This window comes from Nerophis ophidion, linkage group LG04 (assembly GCF_033978795.1).
Source record: "Nerophis ophidion isolate RoL-2023_Sa linkage group LG04, RoL_Noph_v1.0, whole genome shotgun sequence".
NCBI classification, from domain to species: Eukaryota; Metazoa; Chordata; class Actinopteri; order Syngnathiformes; family Syngnathidae; genus Nerophis; species Nerophis ophidion.
The window spans coordinates 26374165-26396337 of NC_084614.1; the positions used below are offsets into that span (position 1 = coordinate 26374165).

The window sequence follows — 22173 nt, forward strand, 5'->3', positions numbered from 1 at the left end:
CTCCGCCGGGTGGCGGGGCTCTCCCCTAGAGATAGGGCGAGAAGCTCTGTCATCCGGGAGGAAATCAAAGTAAAGCCGTTGCTCCTCCACATCGAGAGGAGCCAGATGAGGTGGTTCGGGCATCTGGTCAGGATGCCACTCTAACACCTCCCTAGGGAGGTGTTTAGGGCACGTCCAACCAGTAGGAGGCCACGGGGAAGACCCAGGACACATTGGGAAGACTATGTCTCCCGGCTGGCCTGGGAACGCCTCGGGATCCCCCGGGAGGAGCTAGACGAAGTGGCTGGGGAGAGGGATGTTTGGGCTTCCCTGCTTAGGCTGCTGCCCCCGCGACCCGGCCTCAGATAAGCGGAAGAAGATGGATGGATGGATTTATGATTTTCTACTGTCATTGTATTGTCATTATTTGATAACTTTTTTCAGAGTAATAAATACCACATCTAAATCTCTAAGAAATATGTGATTTTATTATTTTTTGTTGTGAAATAATCAATGCATAAATATGTTTGATAATCGTGAAACTGTGATTTTTACTCAGGCACGTAGTCAAAATCTATAATCGTTATATCCCTACTCCCAGGCTAATAACTGCCTTGTGCATGTAATTCAAATATATGTATGTGTTTAAGTGCTATATAAATGTGTTATTGTCCGGACCTTAACACATTTATATAGCACTTTTTGCATTTTGTAAGAAGTTTCCATTTTAGAGGTAACTAAAATCTCAACTGAAGTTGCTGAATTAAGGGTGACTTAAGTGAAATTCAATTAAAGTAAAGTACCAACGATAATTGTCACACACACACTAGGTGTGGCGAAATTATTCTCTGCATTTGACCCATCACTCTTGATCACCCCTGATGGCCAGAAACTAAATGTTAAAGAGAGTTATGATGATATATTTGGAGAGAGAGAGAGAGATAGAGAGAGACAGAGAGAGGGAGAGAGAGACAGAGAGAGAGAGAGAGAGACAGAGAGAGAGAGAGAGAGACAGAGAGAGGGAGAGAGAGAGAGAGAGAGAGAGAGAGAGAGAGAGAGAGAGAGAGAGAGAGAGAGAGAGAGAGAGAGAGAGGCATTATTACAAAATGTTCAAGCCATCTAGCATGAATTGTTTAACGTGGACCCCGACTTAAACACGTTGAAAAACGTATTCGGGTGTTACCATTTAGTGGACAATTGTACGGAATATGTACTGTACTGTGTCATCTACTAATACAAGTTTCAATCAATCAAACCAAAGCCTGTTGTATGAAAATTCGCGCCACATTCAGTCCGGAAATCTTAACCGGAAGTCGTAAAAGACCCGTATGATGGATTGCGATTGGCTAATAGGACCCAGGAAGTCTCTTCTAATTGGACGAATTTTGAACCGCATAGTCGTCTGACCGGCTTTTACTTTGATGGCGCTCTCATTGTGAGATTCAACCGCCTGCGTTGTCACAGCCTAACAACCTGGGAAAATAAGTTTGACTTCCAAGCCATTTTCCTGTTTAATGCAAAGCTGAAAATAAGAGCCGCAACCCCAAGAAGCTGTCAGCATGCATGTGGTTAAACGAGGTGAGACGTGTTTATTTTTTAATTACTAATTCTCATTGACATTTTAGAAGAAATTGGTCATTTTTTGAATAGCCCTAAATAATGTGTAATAAATATATTACATCCTGGATTAGAAGCGATATTCTTTTATTTACAAGTATTTTTCTGATTCACCGTTGTGAACAAGGCAATAAACCGCACCTGCTTTCCACCTTAAAACTAAACAAAGACTTAATGTTCATTCAATTGAAGCCCATTTAAAATGGCGTGTTCTACGTAATGGCTTTGTAATATTAAATCACCATCACTATAAATTACAATAAATCGTAGATGCTGGCGTTTTAGTCAACATATGACCTACTTTTATTGTCACAGCTCCATATGGACGACACATTTTCACTATTAGCGACAACAAAATTATAAAAGAGAACAATATTATTACTAGGGGCCTTTCAAAATATATATTTGTTAAATATTGTGGGGCGGTATAGCTCGGTTGGTAGAGCGGCTGTGCCAGCAACTTGAGGGTTGCAGGTTCGATCCCCGCTTCCGCCATACTAGTCAATGCCGTTGTGTCCTTGGGCAAGACACTTTACCCACCTGCTCCCAGTGCCACCCACACTGGTTTAATTGTTACTTAGATATTGGGTTTCACTATGCAAAGCGCTTTGAGACACTTTAGGAAAAAGCGCTATAAAAATATAATTCACTTCACTTCACTAAACTATATTAATCAAGTTGAAGAAAGAGTCCTATCGGACTCTTTTGGCTCATAGGACTCCGGAGGCAGCAGACAGGTACCGACAGGCCAAGCGGTGTGCGGCTTCAGCGGTCGCGGAGGCAAAAACTCGGACATGGGAGGAGTTCGGGGAAGCCATGGAAAACTGACTTCCGGACAGCTTCGAAGCGATTCTGGACCACCACCCGCCGCCTCAGGAAAGGGAACCAGTGCAGTGTCAACACCGTGTATGGTGGAATGGTGTTCTGCTGACTTCGACTGCGGATGTTGTGGATCGGTGGAGGGAATACTTCCAAGACCTCCTCCATCCCAACAACACGTCTTCTAATGAGGAAGCAGTGCCTGGGGACTCTGTGGTGGGCTCTCTTATTTCTGGGGCTGAGGTTGCAGAGGTAGTTAAAAAGCTCCTCGGTGGCAAGGCCCCAGGGGTGGTTGAGTTCCTTAAGGCTCTGGATGCTGTGGGGCTGTCTTGGTTTACAAGACTCTGCAACATCGCGTGGACATCACGGGCAGTACCTCTGGATTGGCACACCGTGGTGGTGGTTCCTCTCTTTAAAAAGTGGAACCGGAGGGTGTGTTCCAACTATCGTGGGATCACACTCCTCAGCCTTCCCGGTAAGGTCTATTCAGGTGTACTGGAGAGGAAGCTACGTCGGATACTCGAACCTCGGATACAGGAGGAACAGTGTGGTTTTCGTCCTTGTGGAACTGTGGACCAGCTCTATACTCTCGGCAGGGTCCTTGAGGGTGCATGGGAGTTTGCCCAACCAGTCTACATGTGCTTTGTAGACTTGGAGAAGGCATTTAACAGTGTCCCCCGGGAAGTCCTGTGGGGAGTGCTCATAGAGTATGGGGTAACGGACTGTTTTATTGTGGCGGTCCGCTCTCTGTACGATCAGTGTCAGAGATTGGTCCGCATTGCTGGCAGTAAGTCGGACGTTTCCAGTGAGGGTTGGACTCTGCCAAGCAGGGGCATCGCCAGACATATTTCAGTGGGGCATGTGCCCCACTGTTGATCTGCAGTGCCCCAGTAAAAATATCACCAATAAAAAAAAACGCTTCAGAGTTTTAAGTCTACATAACATAGACAACAGCGCACATACTACTTAGTATGGTAATTGATTGCTACTGTATTCACTCCACGAAACAGTGAGCACATGGCTACTTAATATGGTAATTTATTCACGTGTGGATCGAGATTTCGGTTGAGAGAGAGAGAGAGAGGGGTGGGGGGATTCGAATCACTGCGTGAGGTGGGTGACGTTAGCCAACAACAATTTGTTAATTACAATATTTTGATTTTGATTTGACTCAAAGTGTAACTCCTCGATGGATTTAAGAAAGTTATTCGCCCGCAGCAGAGAAGAAGCGAGGAAAGAGAGATGTAAGTGAAGTGCTAGCTAGCTAGGCAACATCATTGTCTTAAGTTGATGCTAAGTTAGCTGACGTTATTCGTTGTATCAAGACAAACATATTCATTTGCTGTACGAGCTGTCGGGGGAATTTCCAATCAACATGAAACATAATGTTAGTTTTTGTCTGCTGGTTCTGCATCAATGATGATTTGGAGTAAGCGTGTGTGAGTTGTGTGCTTCTCAAATGGTTTATCTTCAGGAAGAAAAACATTTTTCCATTTCATCAAGTCGTGAGCCAAATTTTTAAATCATTCAAGTTTATTTCACAGAATAACAGCACAGTAGACTTGTCTTGTTAATCGGTGTGACTTTGACTAAAATAATCTTGTTTTGTCACCAGAAAAATGGCTACAGCTAAAGCATCTGGTTTTATTTCCAGAAAAAATAGTAACATTTCCGTATTTGTTTTCAGAAAGATGGCTGAAAATATCGGGTTTTGTTGCCCCATTTAGATTTTTTTTAAATATATTTCCATGTCTGTCCTGAGTCCTCCTCCAACTTGTTAGTCGGTTTGCCTTTTGCTAAAATACTCACTAATAGTCACTAGAAAAAAGGCTAAAATAATCTGGTTTTGTTGCCACAATATGATTTTTTTCTCCCTAAAAAAATTTTTTTTCATGCACACATCTGACTGCGACTCACTGAAAATGACACACAATACACTTTTATGTCACGACCCAGCAGTTGGGAACTACTGGTCAACTGTATAACAGTTAATGTAATATTTCCATGTCTGTCCAGAGTGATTGACCACTTTGCAAAAATGAAAACGAGACGTTACAGTTTACTTCTCAGAAAATGATTCCCTGAACAGACACACAACAGTTGTTCATTTATTCTACTACTGTGGCTTTATTGTTTTGTGTATATTTTATAGTTTTGTGTATCTGAAATAGGATTAGCCACATTGCCATATATGGAAATTAAATAATATAAAAGAACCCAGAGATGTAGGGGTGCTTTATTTTTTGTTTTACTTTTGTAGATGTTAAGTTTGCAGATGATTACTGCAATATATATTTCAAAAAGATTCATTGCTCTTCCTTTTTGCTTTTACCAGTAGCAGTTTAGAAGTCTGGAGTAAAAAAGTGCACAAGTAGGTCAAATGCATTAGTTAATTTCAGGTGGTTAATCAAAGATCCATACAACATAATCTGACATGATTTCATTTTTTTTGATAAATAAGTGCTAAAAATGTTTTTGCCAGCGCGCTTTACACGCTCACGTGAATTATTTGTGCCCCAGGTGTGCCCCAGTACAGTATTAGGTCTAGTGACGCCCCTGCTGCCAAGGCTGCCCTTTGTCACGGATTCTGTTCATAACGTTTATGGACAGAATTTCTAGGCGCAGTCAGGGCGTTGAGGGTATCTGGTTTGGTGGCTGCAGGATTAGATCTCTGCTTTTTGTAGATGATGTGGTCCTGATGGCTTCATCTGGCCAAGATCTTCAACTCTCACTGGATCGGTTCGCAGCCGAGTGTGGAGCGAGTGGGATGAGAATCTGCACCTCCAAGTCCGAGTCTATGGTTCTCGCCCGGAAAAGGGTGGAGTGCCATCTCCGGGTTAGGGGGGAGATCTTGCCCCAAGTGGAGGAATTCAAGTACCTCAGAGTCTTGTTCACGAGGGAGGGATGAGTGAATTGTGAGATCGACAGGCGGATCGGTGTGGCATCTTCAGTAATGCGGACGCTGTATCGATCCGTTGTGGTGAAGAAGGAGCTGAGCCGGAAAGCAAAGCTCTCAATTTACCGGTCGATCTAGATTCCCATCCTCACCTATGGTCATTAGCTTTGGGTCATGAGCGAAAGGACAAGATCACGGGTACAAGCGGCAGAAATTAGTTTCCTCCATCGGGTAGCGGGGCTCTCCCTTAGAGATAGGGTGATAAGCTCTGTCATCCAGGAGGAGCTCAAAGTAAAGCCACTGCTCCTCCACATCGAGAGGAGCCAGATGAGGTTATTCGGGCATCTGGTCAGGATGCTATCTGAACGCCTCCCTAGGGAGGTGTTTCGGGCACATCTGGCCACGGGGAAGACCCAGGACACGTTGGGAAGACTATCTCCGGGCTGGCCTGGGAACGCCTCGGGATCCCCCGAGAAGAGCTGGTCGAAGTGGCTGGGGAGAGGGAAGTCCGGGCATCCCTGCTTAGGCTGCTGCCCCTGCGACCCGACGTCGGATAAGCGGAAGAAGATGGAATTACATTTTGTAATTTACGGACAAGAAGTAGAAAATGGATGGATGTTTAATCATGATTATTCACAGATTACTTGCTTGCATATTTAAACATTGCTTCAGAAAAGATCCCAAAATTTGTACACAAATGCAATTGTATAGTCAGACTGTCATCCAGGAACGTTTTTAACTGTTTTACTTGAATGCATGTAATCTTTTGCACAAAACTTGTTAACAGTTTTATCCAAAGTTCTTTCAGGCTGTATTATGGAGTGAAATCTGTCGGCAAACACAACAGTCCTCCTCACTTATTTTTGTACTGGCGTATGCATTGTTCTGATTACTGACCAGCAGTTAAGGTAAAAGAGCACGGTCAATATGCATTGCATGATTAATCTAAGTGTGCTCATTAATAATAATTTTTTCTGTGATTAATCACATGAGATAACTCGTTAGTTTTGGAAGCCCTAATTCATAAAGCTTGGACTCGTGACATTAATTGGGTGTTTTGCGTGAATAAAAATGACTGAGCCTGTCGTTTACGGTGATGCGTGTTTTGCACAAAAGATTTGCCGTCAAAAATGTGTTGCAAGTTTGCCCGTCCTCTGCTTTGAATCGTTAAGGGGTTGCATAAACCCACCTTCACGAACGTGTTCTCCTCCATCATGCACATTAAAAGTAACTTGTGTCTGAACGATTATTGATCTGAATGTCACAGTTGCTGTTGCTCACTACTACACAGGAAGTTAAATAACTAGTTAACAGCTGTGGTTGCGACTTCTCAAACTTTTTTCACCAAGTAGCACCTCAAAAAACACTTGGCTCTCCAAGTACCAGTAATGACCCACATTAAACAAATAGAGTAGCGTAGCAGGCCTGAATATTCATTAACAACAAGGCAGAGGTTTTAGCAAACAAGTATCTTTAATATTTTGGCCAATGTAACATTACACACAGTTTGAACAGTAACACTGTGTTTGAATATTTAATTGATTCTTTGGTGTACCAATAGATGGAGCCCACATACCGTACCACAATTTGAGAATCACTGCTAAATGTTGTCTTTCTATCTGTGTTGGCCTTGCGATGAGGTGGCGACTTGTCCGGGGTGTACACCGCCTTCCGCCCATGTGCAGCTGGGATAGGCTCCAGCACCCCCAGCGACTCCATAAGGGACAAGCGATTAATCATATATTGAGAAAATGGGAACTAGCTTGGCAAACTTGATTTTTTTTTTTTGTATTTGTTTTTTTTTTTTTTAGATGGACGCCATGAGGCAGTTAGCTTTGATAAAATCACATCGCGCATTCAGAGGTTTTGCTATGGCCTCAATTCTGACTTTGTGGACCCTGTAAGTTCATAGCACTGATCTAAATGTTCATTCAACAAGCCTGTGTCTCTTATGATGTTGTCTGTCCCTGCAGGCTGGGATCACGATGAAGGTGATCAAGGGTTTGTACAATGGAGTGACCACTGTAGAGCTGGACACTCTGGCAGCAGAGACCGCCGCCACCCTGACCACCAAACACCCAGACTACGCCATCTTGGCTGCACGGATTGCTGTGTTCAATCTGCACAAAGAGACCAAAAAGGTCTTCAGTGGTAGGTTGGCCATTGCAGTGTTTTTCATTTTAAGGAAACAAATTAAGTGTGATGCACTGCAGTTCCACTTATTGTCTTTATATAATGGAGAGATCAGTGAGTGTTTGTTTTGTAAGCCAACAGAAAGATAAGCTCTAGTGTTTTCTTTTCTTTGATCATTCTGAAGATGTCATGGAGGACCTGTACAACTATGTTAACCCCATCAACAAGTGTCACTCTCCCATGATATCCAAGGAGACACTTGATATCATACTTGAAAACAAGCATGTAAGTTACACATGTTAATACAGAATTGCATGAGTATCAGGTGTCATGTTGAGGAAACAGATTTTTCTTTTATTGCAAAAAAAATAAATGTCTGTCTGTCTGTCTGTCTGTAAAACCAGTGAAGTTGGCACGTTGTGTAATTCGTATATAAAAACAGAACACAACAATTAGCAAATCCTTTTCAACTTTTATTCAATTGTATTTTGTTATTTACGATTTACACAACGTGCCAACTTCCCTGGTTTTGGGGTTTGTAGATGCTATATATTTACATATAAATACATACACGGGAAAATTACAAGTTTTAAAGGTGCCTAATGTAGTAATGAAGCCAGAAATGGTACTGCAATCACGGTCAAAATTCTGTAGTCCCCTCCCACTCTCCAAGACTGAGGTTGCCAGATATGCAGCCAAATCCTAATCCTGCTCCAAGGAACTTCAAATGGCAATCGCCGAGTCTCATGCTGTAGGTTTCTCTTGTTTATGCTTCTTGCAAGATGGTTTACGAAGTAATTATGCCACATTTTACTAATGTCGATTAGCCAAATGTATTTGTAAAGTTACATAGCAATATTTTAGTCGGTAGTCTGTTAAATTGTTACCATTACCCTGCTAAAATGGCTAGTTTGACCGCACGGACCACCATTGTGATAATTATATATAATAATATATTATATATCGCATAGGCCTACTTTGATGGCAAGCCAAGGCCAACAGTAAAATGACCGCCACATTTCATTCAGCATACGTAACTCCATGTTGCATCCAACCTGACGCACTATATTCTCTTCCATTTACGCACATCAAAAGAGCATCATATAGCTCAAATAGACGAATAGACATTGAAAGGGTAAAATAAACTAGACTTTCGGGTGTATTAATAGATTATAAAAATAACTGGAAATCTCATATATAAAAAATATACAACATAATGTTGCAAGAAATAATTCAATAATGAACAAAGCAAAATAGGTTTTAGACCAAAAAATACTCCATATTCTCTACTTCTCGCTAGTGTTCCCTTATCTGAGTTATTGTGCAGAAGTATGGGGAAGTAACTACAAATATGCACTTCATTTACTAACGGTTTTACAAAAAAGATCAGTTAGACTGATACATAATGTTGAAAATGGAGAAGATAAAAACAGTTTATTTATTGAATAAAAAATATTGAAATTCTACGATTTGGTAAAATTGCAAACAGCTAAAATTATGTACGAAGCAAACTATAACCTGCTACCCAAGAATGTACAACAATTATTCTCAACTAAAGAGGAGAAATATAATTTTGGAGTAAATCCATCCATCCATCCATCCATCCATCCATCCATCCATCATCTTCCGCTTATCCGAGGTCGGGTCGCGGGGGCAGCGGCCTAAGCAGGGAAGCCCAGACTTCCCTCTCTCCAGCCACTTAGTCTAGCTCTTGGAGTAAAAACTAACTTAAAACGTGTGTCTTCACATACAACATTTAAGACCTTTTGCATATCAGTATGTGGAATTAAACTATGGAATGGATTAAGCAAAGAAGTTAAAAAATGTACTGACATGATCCAGTTTAAGAGGTTGTTCAAATTAATAGTGCTCACAAAGTGCAAGGAAGAAGAATGATGATAAATGCATTCAACCTTATAGAAAACGGGATAATCTTCATCTCAGTATGTTTATCATAACTGACTTAATTATATATTGCAAAAACTGCTGTGTTAATGGGCTGTGATTTGAAGTTTAATTTCTAGTGTGTGAATTAGTGTGAATGTTGTCCGTCTATTTTTTTTGGCCCTGCAATAAGGTGGTGACTTGTCCAGGGTGTACTGTGCCTTCCGCCTGAATGCAGCTGGGATAGGCTCCAGCACCCCCACAATCCCGAAAAGTACAAGCGGGAGAAAATGGATGGATGCTTTGTAGATACACTGAGAATAAGTCTAAGTTCATTGTGTTCTTCATGGTGTTTTTGAAACTGCACCAAGTTTTTAATCAGAAATTTCAACTAACTTGATGTGTTACCGCAAGAGGATTATTTGTGGTATGTTTATTTTCAGAATGTGCTTGTTCTATTTTGGGCTGAAGTAAAACAAATAAAACAATCTGAAGTTGTCGTAGTTGTATTTTTAAGTTATTATGCCACATAGATTTTCCTTCTTGTGGCCCCTTGGCTAAAATTATTTGGACACCCCTGCTTTATATGGTTAAAAAGTCACAAATGAAAATGGCTAAAAATGAGGAATCAATACATAGTCCTTGCAGCTGTTTGGTGTTATTTTTTTTGTCTGTGTGGCTTTTCAGCATTACTTATTGGGAGTTCCACACTTACAGTCTGGGGAATGTTGTTAGAAAAAAATCAGTTCTAGGGTTTAGCTGTCACTCAAAAACAGCTTTACGTAAACTAGAGGCATTTTTAAACCTTTAAAAATGCCTCCAATGATTAATCTAATAAATTAATTTGAAAAAAAACTTTGTTCTGTATTTTCTTGCTTCGATTAATAATTTAATGAGTTAAATTAATACAAATTGATACAACCCAGACAGCAGGAAATACACAGAGATAGTTTCTGCAGACATGAGAACAGTGGTGTGTATGGCGGTGGAGAGTTTTTTAAAAATTATTTTATTTTTATTAATACCAAGGATGTTCCGATCAGGTTTTTATGCTGTCGATTCCGATATTAATCATCTATGAGTAAGATTGGCCAATGCCAATACCAATACTAATCACATTCATTAACAAGACATTTTTCAATTTACGGTGAATGTAAATTAATTTTAGTATTGTAAATGTTATTGTTTAAGCTTTTTCCTTATTTTAGTTGATTGAAAGTAATTTTTTGATCAAAACAAATGCAATAGTACACTACACAATAACTACACAAAATCAAAAACTACTACATTATGTTACTTATTTAAATCCTTTGTTTTTTTCCCCTCAAAGTCACCCTGTGCCAAGGGAATTATTATATAAGTTTGTAAACCTTAAAAACCTTAACAGAGATTTTGAGAAATTGAAAAATATCGATTCACTCTGGTATCGATTATATACTGATACTACCTTTTTGTATCGACAACACCAATTTATGCATCAATCCGCCCTCTTGTATGTGGTTTACTGACACATGAACGTTTTTTTTTAATATATATTATGCTCTCACTAGACTTTTATTAATCTACTTGTTAATGAAAGATCTGCTTACTTTTTGCAGTAATGCATACACATCTTAAACTTTACTAAGCACTTTAAAATGCGTAGCAGTTAGCTTAACCATTAGAATGCCTGCTCCTAGCTTTCTCTATATGTTTAACATGTTTAGTCTCGTTCTCAAGTGACAATAAGATGATAGCAAGAAATATTTTTTTTTCTGTAATGGAGGTGGTTAGTATTAAAAAAAAAGAATGAAGGTTATGTATGACAAGCGGAAAAAATGTTTCAACTATTTTCCCTAAAATATACATTGAAGCTATAAGGTATGTTTTACGTAATTATTTGATTAATTGGATTATTTAATAACTAAAATAATTGATAATTACAGCCATAAGTTTTAACTGTTGTACAAGTATTTTGCTTAACAAATTATGTTAAGAGACATCACATTTACACATTTCAACATGTCCCAAAAGGAGTGAGGAAAAGCATATCTTATTTAATCCTACTCCTTATTACTGCAAATTTCTCTACACCATATCTTTAAAATGTTGAGATAATATTTCCTTTCCTTACATCTTGTCATTCAAAGTGTTTTAATTTCTTGTGTTTTGTAGAGAGAAGTGTAATAATAACTGACAACGTGGCGATACCTTTTAATGAGGTTGGAGATAACTTCTTTTGTGCCTGTGAAACAAGTGTCTTCACATAGACTAAATTCAGCATCACAAAAAAAGAACACTTATGGAGTTATTTTTTTTAAATAAGACCAATAATAATCTGAGGCAAAAGCCAAGTTATTTCACATTGTCAATTTAATAAATGTACTTATTATTTTTATATACTTGTTTTAGTGGTTTGAGTCAATCCTTTGAATATGACGTTAACTAAATAGATGTCAAGCAAGATGGTGGTTAATCGCAACTGCTGCATTTTTTTGGTGATATTTACAAACATTTGGTCGAATTGGATCAACTGTACCACATTTTGGGGAGGAGGATTTAAGTGAACTTTTTGTGTACTTCCCCCAAGCAAGTGTAAAAAAAGTAAATGAACCTTACAGTATGTTGTTGCCTTCACAGAGGCCGGGTGCTTTCGCTGTCTACTTGGAGCCGTGGCATTTCGACGTGTTTGACTTTTTGGAGTTGAAAAAGAACACGGGCAAGGAGGAGCAACGAGCCAGAGACCTTTTCTTCGCCATGTGGATCCCAGACCTTTTCATGAAACGAGTGGAAAGCAATCAGGTGAGTGTCTATGAACAATAATAATAGTAATTATGAACTTCATTGATGTGAGTTACTGTACTTATTTCTCTCGCAGGATTGGTCCCTGATGTGTCCTGACGAGTGTCCTGGCTTGGACGAGTACTGGGGAGAAGAGTTTGAGAAACTCTACACCAGGTGACCAAATGGAGGACTTTTAGCAAACGAGTCATTGTGTGGTGCCGACATACTTCCTAAATCTTGTGTGTATCTCAGATATGAAAAGGAGGGTCGGACTAAGCGCGTGGTGAAGGCTCAGCAGGTGTGGTACGCCATCATCGAGTCGCAGACGGAAACCGGCACTCCATATATGCTCTACAAGGATGCCTGCAACAGGAAGAGCAACCAGCAGAACCTAGGAACCATCAAATGCAGCAACCTGTGCACAGAAATTGTAGAGTACACCAGTAAAGATGAGGTATGAGGGATAAAAATGTTTGTGTTTGAACAAAACATCCACATTGTAGCTTTGGGTTTTAAGTCACAGGGCTAATTAGTGTGATATCTAATATATTTCATTAATAGGGTTGTCAAAAATATTGATACTTTGATCCCAGCACACAAACAATTCATCGATATTTGCTTTTTTCAGTCTCGTCAGTAGGGATGTACAGTATATCGTTTGGATTTTACCGATATTCCTTATGATACCGGTATTCATCTCATGTACTATATGTTATTGGTATAAATAAAGATGTGGAAAACATTTTTCCATTCGCACAAGAGGTTGCACTCCACCACCATCATGTAACATCTCACAGCAGGAAACACCTGCATTTTAAATCTTAAAGAAGTCAACTATGGGTGCAGTGCAAGTTGCAATTAAGTTTTCATGCCATCATCTCATAAAGACCACACAGTCATCACTGTCTTTCTATTCACTACAATTACACTCAGCTGGAAATTATAGTTATGTATGGCATTTATGTGCTGAGCACAGACCTTTTACATTACATATCATATAAAGTATATCATATAAATAAATGAATGGTGCCTTCAAAGATGTATAAGTTAACCATGCCTTTGGCACTAATACACCCCCATACCATCACAGATGCTGGCTTTTGAACTTTGCGCCTATAACAATCCGAATGGTTATTTTCCTCTTTGTTCTGGAGGACACCACGTCCTCTGTTTCCAAATATAATTTGAAATGTGGACTCGTCAGACCACAGAACACCTTTCCACTTTGCATCAGTCCATCTCAAGTGAGCTTGGGCCCAGCTAAGCCGGCGGCGTTTCAGGACATTGTTGATAAAAGGGTTTGGCTTTGCATAGTAGAGTTTTAACTTGCACTTACAGATGTAGCGACCAACTGTAGTTACTGACAGTGGTTTTATGAAGTGTTCCTGAGCCCATGTGGTAATATCCTTTACACACTTTTCGGTTTTTGATGCAGTACCGCCTGAGGGATCAAAGGTCTGTAATATCATTGCTGATGTGCAGTGATTTCTCCAGATTCTCTCAACCTTTTGATGATTTTACAGACCGTAGATGGTAAAACCCCTAAATTGAGTCAGGTGCGGGTGTGAAAACCAGGTTTGGACAAGGGCTAGGAATCGGACTAGCTACAGGTGCTAGCCATGGTGCAGATGCAGGTGGAGGTGGCCTAGCGGGCTGCGGTTCGACAGGCCGGAACACTGTTGGAGGAGGACGCGCAGGAGGTTGTGGCTTAGCGGGTCGAAAAACCGGTAGTGGTGGCCTACTTGGGGGTTGTGGCTTGGCTGAGCGCAGCTGTGCTACCTCCATAGCACAGTTACCAGCACTAGCACCCCAGACGCGCTCCCTGTGGTGTGAGATTGTCTCTATGGGTGGATGGAGGAAGGTCAGGAGGTGGGTAGACTCCTCAATCTCGATTGTCCAAAATTTCCTTTTGAAAAAGAGGAAAAAACCACTGACTTGGGTGGGGCTTGAGACCTTAGGGGCTGGGTCAAAAATGTAGGTGACTGTGGTTGACCAGACCTACACTTAGAAAAAATGTACTGAAAGTGTTTGATTTTATCATTAATGTTAAAGTCATTAGAAAATGGCTGAAAGAGAGGGTCTTTAAAAAAAAAAAATTATCCGGTGAAGTCACTGGTTACCGAAATGACGTCTTCCGCGCTGGTCTCCAGGTGACTGTTAGCCCAGTCTGTGAAATGATTGGTGAAGTGTGTAATGGGATCACCAAACAATTGAGGAGGGGAATCTTGGACTTGTTGAAGCTGGCTGTGTTCTAGAGGGGGAAGTCGTGGAGTAGGAGAGTCACTGTCGCGAGACGAAGCCTTCTTTTGCGGCCTTCGCTTACGAGCGCGAGCGGCTCGAGAGGGGACATCACCGTACCAGGTGGAATCGATCGGTACCAGGTCACCACACGGGCCCCACTCATGTCGTCACCTGGCTCGCAGCGGCGTGTTTCAGCCTCCATCGCTCGAGGCACCATCCGCGTTACTTCGTCGAAGACGTCCTCGTTGTTGTCCGACGCGAAAGAACCTTTCAATGCTCGGTTCCTACTGTGACACTTGGTGGGCATAGCAAGAACACAGCGAATGGTAAGAAAATAAAGATTTATTTAACTAATAAAACAGGCTAGAACAAAAACACTGGTGCTAGGCAGATAAGGCAAACAAATGGCGCTAGCACGGGAGCCAGGGAAACGAACAGAAACACTACACTTGGCACGAAGGCATAAAAAAGCAAAACAAAAGCTACTAGCATGTGAGCTAGGGAAAAACTAGGCGCAGCGTGAAAGCTAGCCAGAGGAAGACAATGACTAGCAGTCGTCACTTGTTGCGTGTAAGCAAATTAGGAACCGAGGACGAAATAACAAAAGTGGTAGGCTTAAATAAGGCAGTCATCAAGAGGAACAGGTGTGCGTGGAAAACAAAGGGCAGTTGAAAATTAATGAGCAACCATGGTAACAGACTAAACACAGGAAATAAGGAGGTCAAACTACAAAATGTGATATAAAAAAGGAACAAAGCAACAATACGGTACGATCCGGGCATCGGATCATAACAGTTTGGACATCAATTACTTTTTAATTGTTTTGTAGTTTGTTATGAAGTGTTAAAGTTATTGCTTTGATCAGGCTAGCCACTTCGAACATTGTTATTTTATTGAGGTGTACAGGTCTGCATATGTTCACGTGTTCTGCGGGTGTCATACCTTCTCAAAAGATGTCCACAAATGGGTCTCATCTCCCCGACACAGGTGGCAGTGTGTAACCTGGCTTCCATCGCCCTCAACATGTATGTCTGCCCAGACAAGACCTTTGACTTCATAAAGCTTGCGGCCGTCACCAAAGTCATCGTTAAGAACCTGAACAAGATCATTGACATCAACTACTACCCTGTGCCTGAGGTACTGCACTTCTGTACTCCTTTTGGTCTTCAGTGTGTTGCTCACCTACTGGACTTACTTGACCATACCTCTGCTCCACAGGCTGAGAGATCCAACAAGCGTCACCGGCCAATAGGCATTGGCGTGCAGGGTCTGGCCGACGCCTTCATCCTGATGCGTCTCCCTTTTGAGAGCCAGGAGGCCCAGCTGCTCAACATCCAAATATTTGAGACCATCTATTACGCTGCTCTGACTGTCAGCTGTGACCTTGCTGCGGAGTTCGGACCTTATGAAACCTACGCTGGTTCTCCTGTCAGCAAAGGGGTGAGTAAATTTCAACAAGTTCTCCCACCCACTAACGATGTTTCAGCGCTAATCGTTTTACTCCCCAGATCCTTCAGTATGACATGTGGGGCCAAACCCCGACAGATTTGTGGGACTGGGGATCCTTGAAGGAGAAAATAGCCAAGTGCGTGCTGTTCATCATCAGCTTAGACCACTCCTCGTCATTTGTGTTTCTGAACTGACTCCGCTTATCTCTATATATCCTTCAGGCACGGCGTTAGGAACAGTTTGCTCTTGGCCCCCATGCCCACTGCCTCCACCGCCCAGATCCTTGGCAATAATGAGTCCATCGAGGCCTACACCAGCAACATCTACACCCGCAGAGTGCTCTCGGGAGAGTTCCAGGTCCGTGTTGCTTTCTTCTTTTTGACCATAACTATTAGGGGTGTGGGAAAAAATCGATTCGATTACGAATCAAATCGTTTATGTTGTGCGATTCAGAATCGATTCTCATTTTTAAAAAAGCGAAATTTTTTTATTTTATTTAAAAAAAAAAGTTTAAATTTATTTATTGTTTTTATAATCAATCTAACAAACCACTACACAGCAATACCATAACAATGCAATCCAATTCCAAAACTAAACCTGACCCAGCAACACTCAGAACTCACAACACTATTTGCGTGCCGGCCGGTCACGTATTGTGTGAAACCTCTATTACAATCCTCAAGTTATTGCAATATATATATATATATATATTTTTTTTTTTATCATTCCAACAAACCATTACATAGCAATACCATAACAATGCAATCCAATTCCAAAACCTGACCCAGCAACACTCAGAACTGCAATTAACAGAGCAATTGAGAGGAGACACAAACACAACACAGAACAAACCAAAAGTAATGAAACAAAAATGAATTTTATCAACAACAGTATCAATATTAATTATAATTTCAGCATAGCAGTGATTAAAAATCCCTCACTGACATTATCATTAGACATTTATAAAAATAATAAAAAAGAACAATAGTGTCACAGTGGCTTACACTTGCATCTCATCTCATAAGCTTGACAACACACTGTGTCCAATGTTTTCACAAATATAAAATAAGTCATATTTTTGGTTTGTTTAATAGTTAAAACAAATTTACATTATTGCAATCAGTTGATAAAACATTGTCCTTTACAATTATAAAAGCTTTTTTTTTTTTTTAAATCTACTACTCTGCTAGCATGTCAGCAGACTGGGGTGGATCCTGTTAAAATCCTATGTATTGAATGAATACAGAATCGTTTTGAATCGGAAAAATATCGTTTTTGAATCGAGAATCGAATCGAAAAAAATCGATATATCATCGAATCGTGACCCAAGAATCGATATTGAATCGAATCGTGGGACACCCAAAGATTCACAGCCCTAATAACTATGAATAAAGTTGTCAACATTATTAACCCTCAGGGGACAAAGGACACCTTTTTTTGTCCTTTCAGTATATTTTTGCTGTATTTTGACATTTAATCAAAAGGCCTTCAAAGGTGTCAACATAAAAAAGCATTACATTGAAATTGTTACTTAGGGTTTGAGAAATTTCAGCAAAAAAATAAAAATATGTGAATCTAAATAGTTTTTTTGCCTTTCAAGAACTTATAAAGACGTTTATCCTGTTTGGCTTTGAAGATAATTAAAATGTAATAAACCCTCAGGGTAGAGCCACTTTTTAATACTTCAAATGTACAGGATTTTTACAGAAGTAACAGATTGTCAGATCTAGAAATGTATACATGCACAACCAGTTAGGTGACGCCAAACAACTTTAAAAAAGATCAGATTTTCTTCACATTTCACAATGTATCAACAGTTGAACAAATGAGAAAATGTGTAGGTTGCCAAATGCTATCCATCCATCCATCCATCCATCCATCTTCTTTCGCTTAACTGAGGTTGGGTCGCGGGGGCAGCCGTCCAACCAGGGAAGCCCAGACTTCCCTCTCCCCAGCTACTTCGTCTAGTTCCCCCCGGGGGATCCCGAGGCGTTCCCGGTCCTGCCGGAAGACATAATCTTCCCAACGTGTCCTGGATCTTCCCCGTGGCCTGCTACCGGTCGGACGTGCCCGAAACACCTCCCTCGGGAGGCACTCGGGTGGCATCCTGACCAGTTGGCCGAACCACCTCATCTGGCTCCTCTCGATGTAGAGGAGCAGCGGCTTTTCTTTGAGCTCTCCCCGAATGACAGAGCTTCTCACCCTATCTCTAAGGAAGAGCCCCGCCACCCGGCGAAGGAAGCTCATTTCGGCCGCTTGTACCCGTGATCTTGTCCTTTCGGTCATAACACAAAGCTCATGACCATAGGTGAGAATGGGAAAGTAGGTAGCCAAATGACCTATTCTAATTTGTTTGCATATTTGGCCATACCACAAAACTCAGTGTTTGTGTGACTGTTAAAACAGAGCTTTTTGATTAGAGTCAAGAAAATGTGCAACTTTATCTCATGTTTTTAAACCTTACTTCCCAGAACATAAAATTATTGACTTACCAATGTTTGTTTCATTTCATGCTGCGGTCGTGTGTCCAAAAATAACGTTGTTTCCTGGTGTACATGTAAGTTCAACTAAGCTGTGGACTGTATGTGGCTATAAAGGTATAAAAAAAAAAAAACAGGCCTACTTTCTGTGATGGTCCAATTTTTTTGTGGTTGGGTGCCACTATTAAATGTTTGGTTTGTTTTGGACATGCAAGGAATATCACATGGTTACACATGGTCTGAAAAGGAGTAGGAAGATACAGCTTATTTAGATCATCATTTACGTTATTTACTGTCTATAAATATGTAATAGACAGTGGCTACTGTTGTGTTCTGACAACTTCTGAAAAGAAACAGACTCAGGCTTAACTTGATCAGTTTGCTTACTACAGAGCGCGGCCATATTAAACAGAGTGCCATAGAGCGCATGGTGCGTCACTGGGGTGGTATTACTCCGCAAGGTCCGTAAACTAGAGTTACAATTGTGTGTGTTGTGTAGATTGTCAATCCTCACCTGCTGAAGGACCTCACAGAAAGAGGACTGTGGAGCGACGACATGAAGAATCAGCTCATTGCTCATAATGGCTCCATTCAGGTAATTATTACTATTGATATAAGGGATGTCCCGATTCAATTGTTTTACTACGATAAGGTACCAATATTGTAGCCTGATACTGATATTAAAGGCCTACTGATATGAGATTTTCTTATTTAAACAGGAATAGCAGGTCCATTCTATGTGTCATACTTGATCATTTCGCGATATTGCCATATTTTTGCTGAAAGGATTTAGTAGAGAAAATTGACGATAAAGTTCGCCACTTTTGGTACTTCCTGAAAAAGCGTCGCCTTTACCGGAAGTCGCAGACGATGACGTCACATGTTGATGGCTCCTCATATATTCACATTGATTTTAATGGGAGTCTCCAACTAAAACAGTTATTCGGACCGAGAAAACAACAATTTCCCCATTAATTTGAGCCAGGATGAAAGATTCATGTTTGAGGATATTGATAGCGACGGACTAGAAAAAAAAAAAAAAAACGAGTTAAAAAAAAAAACGCGATAGCATTGGGAGGTATTCCGATGTTTTTAAAGACATTTACTAGGATAATTCTGGGAAATCCCTTATCTTTCTATTGTGTTGCTAGTGTTTTAGTGAGTTTAATATTACCTGATAGTCGGAGGGGTGTGTCCACTGCCGGGTGTTGACGCGCAGTGTCTCAGGGGAGTCGACGGCAGCTATGGACGGCACAAGCTCAGCTTTTATCCGGTAAGAACTGACTTTTTAACCACAAATTTCTCACCGAAACCTGCTGGTTGACATTTGGTCTGGATTCATGTTCGCTTGACCGCGCTCTGATCCATAGGAAAGTTTCACCTCCAGGAATTTTAAACAAGGAATCACCGTGTGTTTGTGTGGCTAAAGGCTAAAGCTTCCCAACTCCATCTTTCTACTGTGACTTCTCCAATATTAATTGAACAAATTGCAAAAGATTCAGCAACACAGATGTCCAAAATACTGTGTAATTATGCCGTTAAAGCAGACGACCTTTAGCTGTGTGTGTGCGTAGCGCTCACACTTCGTAAAACCCCGTGACGTCACGCGTACACGTCATCATTACACAACGTTTCCAAGACAAAACTCCCGGGAAATTTAAAATTGTAATTTAGTAAACTAAAAAAGCCGTATTGGCATGTGTTGCAATGTTAATATTTCATCAATGATGTATAAACTATCAGACTGCGTGGTGGGTAATAGTGGGTTTCAGTAGGCCTTTAACACGGTATCAGCACAAATTGTAGTACAGTAGGTACTTTTTATTTTGCTGTGTTGAATGTTAGAAAATATTGGATCAAGTGAAATTACTCGGATAAAAATGGTAGGTTTATGAAAACACTAGTATTATCACAGATTTATACTTTAGAATTGAAGTGTTGATTTGTTTTTGGTGACACAGAGTGCTCACAATTCATCAAGTTAAGAGCATGACAAAGATGAATAATGCAGACATGTTTGGTACTGGATACTTTCTAATGTTCTTCTACCTTAGAGACTTAATGTCTAAGTAATACTCTATGTAACTAGAATATTTGATACTTGTTTATATTGATAAATGTGTTTTAGACGGTGATATTGTAAGGATGCTTACACACATAACATACTGTATGTCTAGCATAAGTGCTGAACTATCGTGTAGCTGCTAGCTCCAAGTAACCTATAGCCTACCATGTCTACCTTTTTTGTAAATTACTTAATTTAAATACAACAAAAGATTAATCATCTATCCATTCATTTCCGACCGCATGTCCCTTTCGAGGTTGCGGCGGGGCGGAACCATATCCCAGCTGCACTTGGACAAGCCCCCACCTCCAACCTTGTGTGCTTATTGGAGGACATTTAGATGTTAACTGGCTGTCCAGATTTGATTGTAGACAGGCTGCAGGACTGCTTGTATGGGAAATTTTAGATGTAAGCCGATCAGAGTGCAGCAACTTGTCAGATAGTATTCTCATTCTTTTACCATCCAGGAGAGAAGCATGATTTATGATCTACAATAAACTTGTTGTTTTGGTGTATTGTTGACGCTTTTTGGACAGTTATTTATTGGGTTTTATGAGCGGGGTATAGGACCTCCCATTGGATCCTTTGTCAGCGTGCTTTTATTTACAAGTTAGAATGCATTAAACAAAGAGATTTGTTGTTATGTGTTTCATAATGATCGTGAACGATAAGCAAAGTTAAAAAAAAAAGTGCAGTTTCCCTTTGAGCCAGGGACTTTAGTTAATATTTTTTCTTTTGTGTTTTTGTTATTAGTTGAAGGTTTGATCATAGCTAAAGCTGTGTTTGAAGAAGATTGAAGATTTTACTTTACTATTTTTATAGTATTTTCAAAACTTTAACATTTTTATGTGCATCTATCTATGCATGATTTATTTTTATTTTTTAATTACAGAAATTTACTCTTGTTAAGTATTTGTTCCAATAAAAAAACATGACACATTTTTGGGTTTGACTTTGTCTAAATACACTTTCCGGGTAAAAACGCAATGTATGTCGTATATCGAAATTTAGCCAAAATATATAGGGATATGAATGTTGGTCCATATCGCCCAGCCCTAGGTTATTTAATATTATTTGCTATTGTATGGAATAGCAGGATGCAATGACAGTTCCTTGAAGGAATCAATAAAGGACTATCTAGGTATGTACAAACCCCGTTTCCATATGAGTTGGGAAATTGTCTTAGATCTAAATATAAACGGAATACAATGATTTTGAAATCCTTTTCAACCCATATCCGAAAGAATGCACTACAAAGACAAGATATTTGATGTTCAAACTCATTAACTTTATTTTTTTTTTGGCAAATAATAATTAACTTAGAATTTTATGGCTGCAACACATGCCAAAGTAGTTGGGAAAGGGCATGTTCGCCACTGTTACATCACCTTTTCTTTTAACAACACTCAATAAATGTTTGGGAACTAAGGAAACTAATTGTTGAAGCTTTGAAAGTGGAATTCTTTCCCATTCTTTTTTTATGTAGAGCTTCAGTCGTTCAACAGTCCGGGGTCTCCGCTGTCGTATTTTACGCTTCATAATGCGCCACACATTTTCAATGAGAGACAGGTCTGGACGTCAGGCGGGCCAGGAAAGTACCCTACGAAGCCACGCTGTTGTAACACGTGGCGTGGCATTGTCTTTCTGAAATAGGCAATGGATGACAACATATGTTGCTCCAAAACCTTTATGGAGCTTTCAGCATTAATTGTGCCTTCACAGATGTGTAAGTTACCCATGCCATGGGTACTAATGCACCCCCATACCATCACAGATGCTGGCTGTTGAACTTTGCGCCTATAACAGGGGTCGGCAACCCGCGGCTCTTTGATTACTCTTGTGTGGCT

The 22173-nt window shown here is 40.3% G+C and overlaps 1 protein-coding gene across 2 annotated transcripts; it reads left to right on the forward strand.

The window, feature by feature from the left end:
* The first annotated feature begins 1382 nt into the window (after positions 1–1382).
* Positions 1383–19303, forward strand: LOC133551213 (ribonucleoside-diphosphate reductase large subunit-like). Of its 2 annotated transcripts, XM_061897693.1 has the most exons (12): positions 1383–1557; positions 7123–7211; positions 7285–7462; positions 7629–7729; positions 11948–12109; positions 12186–12265; positions 12344–12545; positions 15320–15469; positions 15551–15772; positions 15841–15917; positions 16003–16138; positions 18761–19303. In XM_061897693.1, exons 1-12 carry the CDS (start codon positions 1539–1541, stop codon positions 18926–18928), a joined length of 1584 nt encoding a protein of 527 aa, XP_061753677.1. In that variant the 5' UTR covers positions 1383–1538; the 3' UTR covers positions 18929–19303. The 2 variants fall into 2 exon arrangements, with proteins under 2 accessions (XP_061753677.1, XP_061753678.1); XM_061897694.1 differs by lacking the exon at positions 7123–7211 and having other exon boundaries at positions 1389–1557; positions 18761–19300.
* The last annotated feature ends 2870 nt before the right edge of the window (positions 19304–22173 follow it).

What these genes read in the sequence shown, in the direction of transcription:
- LOC133551213 (XM_061897693.1), top strand. An exon ending in GACCAAAAAGGTCTTCAGTG is followed by an intron (nt 7,463 to 7,628) that starts GTAGGTTGGCCA and finishes ATCATTCTGAAG; the next exon opens with ATGTCATGGAGGACCTGTAC. An exon ending in TTGAAGGAGAAAATAGCCAA is followed by an intron (nt 15,918 to 16,002) that starts GTGCGTGCTGTT and finishes TATATCCTTCAG; the next exon opens with GCACGGCGTTAGGAACAGTT.